The 9,369-nt window shown below is 41.1% G+C and overlaps 1 protein-coding gene across 1 annotated transcript; it reads right to left on the reverse strand.

Moving 5' to 3' along the window:
- Positions 1 to 6,259: 6,259 nt before the first annotated feature.
- Positions 6,260 to 8,196, reverse strand: LOC106603217 (P2Y purinoceptor 14). The gene is made up of 2 exons (XM_014196576.3): positions 8,109 to 8,196; positions 6,260 to 7,897 (listed from the first exon to the last, which is right to left on the reverse strand). Exon 2 carries the CDS (start codon positions 7,882 to 7,884, stop codon positions 6,817 to 6,819), a length of 1,068 nt encoding a protein of 355 aa, XP_014052051.1. The 5' UTR covers positions 7,885 to 7,897; positions 8,109 to 8,196; the 3' UTR covers positions 6,260 to 6,816.
- Positions 8,197 to 9,369: the final 1,173 nt, after the last annotated feature.

Here is a 9,369-nt window from a genome sequence, read left to right on the forward strand (position 1 = left end):
CTGAGGCAAGCGTTTCATTACTAATGTGGATATACACATGGTCTGGAATGACATGGGGTAAATCCTGAGGAGAACTCTAATATGTCTGGTCTGTAATGACTGTGATGACTCCCTGTGGCCTTTCCAGGCAACCTGAGGAGAGCAACATGAGTAGCACAGCCAATCAAAGGTGGCCTCTACCACTTGACCTTAACACCTCGCTGCTGTCTCCAAGAAATACATTTCTAAGAATGAGCACATGGAGAAAAAGAATGGTATAAAAGATTAGAATAGAGCTCTGTGTTAATGTTCTGTTAATCCTTCACCTTTTCCATTATCAGGAGAGGGAGAGAGCTGTGTGAGTACAGAGTCCATCTGATCCCACAGTCACGATTCAGATGTGCATGAAAACAGAGGAGTGTGGACCTTTAAATCTCTGGTGCGGACAGATGGATACTCCAGAAAATTGGCCCGAACAGAAAGGAAAAACATTGTTGTCAAATATTATGCCACATACTGATTCAAAGACAGTATTAATGACCAGTAGGGGGAGCTGAAAGGCCAGAACTGGTGTCACTGCTAACAAAAATCACAGGAAAATGAACTGAAGTTTGAGCCAGATACATGCACAGAGAAGATACATTTTTGTTAAAGGGGCACCTGCCCCTTTGCCCTCCCACTCGCCAAGTGCCCTTTTGGGTGGTAGTATATATACAGTGCGTTCAGAAACTATTCACACCCCCTGACTTTTTCCACATTTTGTTGTGTTACAGCCTGAATTTAAAATTGATTAAATATAGATTTTGTTGGGTCACTGGCCTACACACAATACCCCATAATGTCAAAATGGAATGATGTTTAGGGAATTTTTACAAATTAATACAAATGAAAAGCTGAAATGAATTGAATCAATAAGTATTCAGCCCCTTTGTTACGGCAAGCCTAAATAAGTTCAGGAGTAAAAATTTGCATAACAAGTCACATAATAAGTTGCATGGACTCACTCTGTGTGCAATAATAGAGTTTAACATGATTTATGAATGACTCTACCTTATCTCTGTACCTCACACATACAATTATCAGTAAGGTCCTTCAGTCGAGCAGTGAATTTCAAGCACAGATTCAACCACAAAGACCAGGGAGGTTTTCAAATGCTGAATACAAAGCATTGTTTGGGGCAAATCCAGTACAACACATTACTGAGTACCACTCTCCATATTTTCAAGCATAGTGGTGGCTGCATCATGTTATGGCAGAGATGCAACTTTCACTGGGGACGGGGGGGACGTGTCATTTTTGTCCCCCCCCAGTTTTATAATTGGAATGTGATACTAAACGAGGCAATGGTGTTCTTCAGGACCATGAGGATTCCTCCGAGTGTCGGGTAGGCGGTTTGGTAGGCGGTTTTATCCGACTGGATAAAAAAAAACCCATTAAAACCAAAGTTGCAGCGCTGTGTTATGGGTATGCTTGTAATCGTTAAGGACTGGGGAGTTTTTCAGGATAAAAAAGAAACGTAATGGAGTTAAGCACAGGCAAAATCCTAGAGGAAAACCTGGTTCAGTCTGCTTTCCACCAGACACTGGGAGATGAGTTCACCTTTCAGCAGGACAATAACCTAAAACACAAGGCCAAATCTACACTGGAGTTGCTTTCCAAGAAGACAGTGAATGTTCCTGAGTGGCCGAGGTAGTTTTGACTTAAATCTACTTGAGAATCTATGGCAATACCTGAAAATGGTTGTCTAGCAATGATAAACAACCATTTGACAGAGCTTGAAGAATTCTGAGGGGTGTGAATACTTATGTAAATTATATATTTCATTTTCAATAAATTTGCAGAAATGTCTAAAAACATGTTTTCACTTTGTCATTATGCGGTATTGTGTGTAGATGGGTGAGAAAAAGAATACATTTAATAAATGTTGAATTCAGGCTGTAACAACATATTAGTAAATACAAGTTTAAATTGAGGATAGTATGATGGGTGAAAAATTCAAGGGGTATGAATACTTTCTGAAGGCATTGTATGTTTTTTGTATACAGTTTTTGTCATTGTTCTGAACACAATGCCCCGCCACCCTCCACTAGGGTTGCGCATTTTGGGGAATATTCAGAGGTGGAAACTTTCCGTGGGAATTAACAGGAAAATATGGGAATTAATGGAAATATATGCTAATTAATATTAATACCATTTAAATGTAGATGTTTTTTGCATTGGATATGATTACCATATAATATGGAGACAGAAACATAAACCTTTTACCTTATCATAAGTAGACATAATTGCAAATAATTAAATCCTTCCAATAGAAATTTTAAAAAACAATTTAGTTATGAATTGAACTTTAATTAAATGAGTTGACTCTTCACATGGGATGATTTCACTGAACAACAAAAGTAAGGGAATATTGAATGATTCCCAATGATCCATCACATCTCCCAAAAACATTTTCAACATACATCTGTAAAATGATAGTCTAGAAACTAAAGCCTTGGTTGTCTTCCTCTCAGGCTTCCATATCTTCTCCCTGGACCTCCTCAATGTCCACCTTTTGAACATCAGACTCTGAGGCCTCATCTTCACTGTCACTTTCCAACCTTGTTGAGGATGGCTCGTTGTCAGGCTCAAAAAGCCAAAAATTTGCACGGATGGCCACCAATTTTCAACCCTTGTATTGGTCAGCCTGTTGCATGCTTTGGTGTGTGTGTTCCCAAACAAGGACCAGATGCGCTCTGAGGCGGCTGATGTTGGTGGGATTTGGAGGATGAGGGAGGCAACCGGGGAAAGAGCCTCAGTCCTATGTTGGCACGAATGCCTTATTGCATCTCCATCCCAAAGCCCTTGCTTGGAAGTGTACTTCGCCAGACTACCAAGAACCTTGCCCTCATCCAGGACAAGGTGGTGAGACACGGTAGTAATGACACCATAGGCCTTGTTGATCTCTGCACCAGACAGGATGCTCTTGCCAGCATACTTGGGGTCCAACATGTACGCTGCGGCGTGTATGGGCTTCAGGCAGAAGTCTTCACACTTTTTGATGTATTTCAGAACTGAGGTTTCCTCTGCTTGGAGCAATAGTGAAGTGGGCAGGGCAGTATGGATTTCTTCTCTTACATCTGCAAGCAGAGTCTGAACATCAGACAGGATGGCATTGTCTCCCTCAATCTTTGCAATGGCTACTGCTACAGGTTTCAGGAGTTTCAAGCTGCTTACCACTCTCCCAAAATACATCATCCAGGAGGATCCTCTTGATGGGGCTGTCCATATCGAACAGACTGTGATATGGCCATTTCTTGGAGAGACTCCTTCCTCTCTACGTCAAACATGATGACAACACCACCCCAACGGGTGTTGCTGGGCAGCTTCAATGTGGTGCTCTTATTCTTCTCACTTTGCTTGGTGAGGTAGATTGCTGCTATAACTTGATGACCCTTCACACACCTAACCATTTCCTTGGCTCTCTTGTAGAGTGTATCCATTGTTTTCAGTGCCATGATGTCCTTGAGGAGCAGATTAAATGCATGAGCAGCACAGCTAATGGGTGTGATGTGAGGGTAGGACTCCTCCACTTTAGACCAAGCAGCCTTCATGTTTGCAGCATTGTCTGTCACCAGTGCAAATACCTTCTGTGGTCAAAGGTCATTGATGACTGCCTTCAGCGCATCTACAATGTAGAGACCGGTTTGTCTGTCATCTCTTGTGTCTGTGCTCTAGTAGTATACTGGTTTGAGGGGTGGAGATGATGTAGTTAATTATTCCTTGCCCACGAACATTCGACCACCCATCAGAGATGATTGCAATGAGTAGATAAAGCATGTCTGGTTGTAGGGGTGTATGCTGGGTGAAGAACATTCAGAAATCTCTTCCAATACACATTGCCTGTGAGCATCAGAGGTGAACCAGTTGCATACACAGCTCGAGCAAGACATTCATCAGCATTTCTCTGACTACGTTCCTCCATTGAGTCAAAAAACTTCTGATTCCAGAAGGACCATGAGCTGTTGCTATCGATAAGGTGTCTGATTCATCATTTTCACCTCGAATAGAAGTAGAGGGACTTTTGTCAGATGTTGCTTGTTGTGAGCGCTGAGGGAACTTTATGCACTTGGCCAGATGATTCTGCATCTTTGTTGCATTCTTCACTTATGATTTGGCACAGTATTTGCAAATGTACACAGCTTTCCTTCTACATTAGCTGCAGTGAAATGTCTCCACGTATCAGATCGTGCCCGTGGCATTTTCCTGTAAAGGTCAAAAAAAAAAAAAAAATCCATGTACAGATAAATAGGTAAGCAGTTAGATGAAACAATTCCTTTGTAAGATATATATTTTTTTTAATGAAACATGTATGGAAACAGATGAATTAACACTCCTCAGTTAGCAGGCTCAAGCAAGCTAAAACCCACATGGTGGCATAAACTAACTAGCAGAAATTGTTAACAAGTTAGAAATTATTTAAACACACTTTGCTGTAGGCTACTATTTACCAGTTAACAAAAAAATAATGTATGTCATATAAAATATATTCACCCCACCCAGTACTGTAATCAAAACTTACCAGAAAGCATGTAGTCCTTGGCTCAGACAGTGTAGAAGTGCGGGCTCAACAGCATCTCATTAGTGTGCAAGATCTTGAGAATCAGCTGTACATGTGATGGAAGAATGCACTGTGCATGCAGAGGGATGATATTCCAATGAATTGGGGATAGTTTAACCCAAATATGCCACAAGACCTAGAATTTCCTTATGTGTATCCCACAAAAAAAGGTTCACTGTTATAAGCTAACTTTTTTGATGAATTTAAGCAAAATTCCCCAAATATACGGAAATTTACTGGAAAGTTTCCGACCCTTTGCAACTAGCCAGCTACCTAGTTTAAATATCAGCAGTACTGCCACATCAGCATAATATTTTATTAACACTTGATAACACTAGATTAATAGCATCATCAATACCTGGTCTGGTTGGCTAATACACCTAGCAGAGAGAGGCAGAAAGACAGAGGAGCGTCTTCATCAACGACCCTCTGACTCAACTACATGCCTTCTTCAGGCCATCCCTTCTTCAGTCGGGAGTTGCACCATGTGTCAGGGCAGCAGCAACACAGGTAGTCTACTGGAGCTGACCACCATAATACTACAATTTCAATACAAGCCACTTGCCAGCCAGCCATATATAATGAGTTAGAAGATTATGAATATTACATTATAAAGTTATTATTTAAGAATTTAAGAACATCAAGGATAAATCACAATCAGTCCAAAAAAATCTAAAAATCAAGCCCGCTAACTAGCAGATTAACATAAATTGTAAACAATGACAAGCTGAAAGCCCACCCTCTTTCCCCTGTCAATCATGTCTTTAGGAGGCTTACCATTTGTATTGAGTGTGTTGTTGTACAAATAAATAGTCATTTTCTTAAAAGTAAAAATACATCGCTACAGAGGCAGTTGATATTTTAGGAATATCAAGATATGAATTCTGAAAGTATTTTTATTTTGAGCACCTGCCCCCTGAAAGGTCTGTGCGCTGCCTTGATTAAAAAGGATAAGAATCGGTTTGAAATGTCAGACAAAGGATCATTTCCATGCTATTATACAAACGACAAAAAATATGTTTGTCAGCTATGGACATTGTTACTTCAGGTATTGTACTGCAAGGTCAACTCATCCAAATGCAAATAGCCTAAATATGCAACAAACAGTATTTATCCAAGATAAAGACTGGAAATGGCTTTGTTCTCTTTAATGAAAGGCTGATGATCATCCACCAGAGACAGTGATATCATCAAAGTGAGCGTCTGGCTTTGAACAACAGGTATATATATCACTCTTTCCTCTGCTCCTCCGCTCCTCTGTGATCAATCTACGCTGTCAGTCGAAGCCCAGCCTGTTTTTGTGCAGTAGGTGATAAAACTAAATAATTCAACCCATAATGTATTTGATGAATTACTGAATAACTGAGTGAATCCTGACAGTGATTGGATTAGACTACTTAAAAGTTTGATAATATACTGCCTCTACTATACATACTACTCACATGCTTACTTAAATTGATCAGTACTCTGTTATCATTTAATATACATTTAAGAAAAATGTTTTGAAAGCAAGAAAATAATTATGAAAATCTCTGTGTTATCTGAGGAGATAATCCCTCATGAACATCAAATGAAATTAACTTTGGTGAACTTAATTAATCAGTAACTTTAGTGAACTTATGCAACTGTAAAAGGCAAATACTTACATAAATAAACTTCAAGGCTCTCTATTGTGTGGAAATATACATTTATTGATCCCATGACAGAAAAATATCTTTTAAAAAAGTGTACAAGACTGACACAACATGGCCATTGCTGCTTTTGTCGGTACTTCATCGAATGAATACGTTTTCAGACAACAGAGGTTTTGTGACAATAAAACTTTTTGGGGGACATATCCATGGTATACCACTGCTTTCAGCCAATCAGCATCCAGGGCTCAAAACACCCGGTTTATAATGCCCTTTTAACCATGACAATCTAAGGTCATCATAAGTGTGAGTAATATACTCAAATAACGCAGGCTGTACAAATACTCATACAAACACCATTCTTACTGGACCAACAATTATATCTACAAAGTCCAGTAAGAACTTGATAACAAGAGTTCATATATATATTCATCTTTAATAATGTACGTTCAATAATACCCTTCTATACTTTATTTTATAGTGTCAATAGTATCAACAGTATTAACATGTATTGTAAATTATTATACATAATTTCTCAGTTACTAATCTAAATAGATTTCTAACCCCATTGTGCAAAATGTTAAAAACTCCCTGCCTTAGATAGCTCTATATCTCTGTAATAGATTGATTAATACTGATGCGTCTACTGTTAACAGCATACATGGTCTTGAACTGCCCCTGCAGGGCACAGAGGATGGTCCTCCTATAGGTGCAGGACAGGAAGTAGTAGATTATGGGGTCCAGACAGCTGTTGAGGGAAGACAGGAGCAGAGTGAGCTCGTTGAGGATGTGAAGAATCTGCTTACTGTCCAGGGCCTGAATCAGATCCATTTGGGCCAGCACGTAGGGCACTCGCACCAGGTGGTATGGCAGGAAGCACAGTGTGAAGATCACCGGCACCACAAAAGTCTTCCGGACGACCCTGCTCTTCTTCCGCTGGGCCTTGGGGTCCCGGTTCCCTAAGGACATGGTCCTCACCTTGGTGGTTATGCTGGCATAGAAGCAGAGGAAGAGGATGAAGGTGGCACAGAAGAAGGCCACCATGGTGAGGTTTGCCAGGCCCCCCAGGAGACCTTTATGGTGGAAGTGGAAGCAGATCCTGTCACAGGGTTGCTGCCTGTCATTCCTGAGGAAGAACAGAGACATGCCCAGGACCAGGCTTGTCCACACCAAGAAAGACGCCCGGTGGCTCCACCGCACCCTGTGGATTCTCAGGACCCACACAGGCTTGATGATCTTCAGGTAGCGGTCCAGACTGATCAGACTGAGGAACAATATGCTGGCATACATGTTGACGTAGAAGAAGATGCCCAGCACCTTGCAGACGTAGAAGGGGCCCTGGCTGTTGTGGTAATAGACCCGCATAGGTAGACACAGCACCAACAGGAAGTCAGCTATGGCCAGGTGTCTCATGTACACAGCCATGGATGAGTCGGAGTGCTTCCTCAGGAAGAACACAAATATGGTCATGGTGTTACTGACCAGGCCGAAGAAGCAGATTATTGAGTAGAGAATAGGTAAGGTAGGAGTCAGGATGCCGTCATGGATCTCACAGTTGCCGTTTACATCAACCCCACTGGTGTTTACTCCTAGTTCCATCATCGTCCCACTAACGGTGGTATTCAGTCTAGTCCCAACGGCCGAGACACAAGCTGAATCACACGGACGACACATGCTGATCAATCAACTAAAGGAAAGCAAAAGTTTAATTAAAACCCATATATTTCAAAAACACCATGCATACAATTTTTTTCTTTCAATGCAAGAAAAAGTATGATCAAATCAAATAAACTAAATGTATGAAAGTTGCGATATTTGTTATATTATGCTGTGTTGATTGAAGTCTGAAATAAACTATCATCAAGCCATGTTATTACAACCAGAAAACGAGAACTTACATGGGTAGCTGCTCTGCTCTGCCCTCCGCTCCACTCTCAGTCTCAGACTGAAATGAATGAGTTCCTGTGCATGAGCAGTGCTTTTGACAGAACCATGTCCCATCAAGGAAATACTGAGATGTGACGTGAGTCAACCATCAAATCATCCCTGTTAAGACAGCTTATGTTGCTTCCTCAATCGCAAAGCTTTCAGCGAAGGGAAAATGAGACAGACAGTTCTGAGGGCCCTGTCACGACGTTGATCTCTAGATAGATGTGGATGAGTAATATTTGAAGAAAACCCAACATTGTCTTGACTTCATTGTTTTGGGGACTATATGAGTTTATGGTATACTGCTCCTGGGTCTATGGAGTACAAACAAACATTGTGAAGACAATAAATATTGTAATCAGATTACAGATACTTTTGGAAAAATAGATGATTACTTCTTGCATTACTTTTAATTTGCCCACGCCATTAGTGTACTGGGAAAAGATTCAAAGTTCAGTCTTGAATTTTATATGGAAAGGGAAACGTCACAGAATTAAAATTACCACACTCCAGCAACCCAAAGGTCTTGGGGGTCTAGGTTATATGCTTTGTCTCTAGTGCTCCACCCATTTAAGAAATGGTTTTAACAAGATAAATGTCTTCCTTCGTTGGACATAGAGGAAAATATAGTGGCACCATTTACATTGCAAATTCATCACAAATAAAAAACTTAAATATCACATTTATATAAGTATTCAGACCCTTTACTTGGTACTTTGTTGAAGCACCTTTGGCAGCGATTACAGCCTAGAGTCTTCTTGGGTATGACACTACAAGCTTGGCACACCTGTATTTGGAGGGTTTCTCACATTCTTTTCTGCAGTTCCTCTCAAGCTCTGTCAGGTTGGATGGGGAGCGTCGCTGCACAGTTATTTTCAGGTCTCTCCAGAGATGTTCGATCGGGTTCAAGTCCGGGTTCTGGCTGGGCCACTCAAGGACATTCAGAGACTTGTCCTGAAGCCACTCCTGCATTGTCTTGGCTGTGTGCTTAAGGTCGTTGTCCTGTTGGAAGATGAACCTTCGCCCCAGTCTGAGGTCCTGAGCGCTCTGGAGCAGGTTTTCATCAAAGATCTCTCTGTACTTTGCTCCGTTCATCTTTCTCTCGATCCTGACTAGTTTCCCAGTCCCTGCTGTTGAAAAACATCCCCACAGCATGATGCTGCCACCACCATATTTTACCGAAGGGATGGTGCCAGGTTTCCTCCAGATTTGATGCTTGGCATTTAGGCC

This window comes from Salmo salar, chromosome 04 (genome assembly GCF_965601325.2).
Source record: "Salmo salar chromosome 04, fSalSal1, whole genome shotgun sequence".
NCBI lineage: Eukaryota > Metazoa > Chordata > Actinopteri > Salmoniformes > Salmonidae > Salmo > Salmo salar.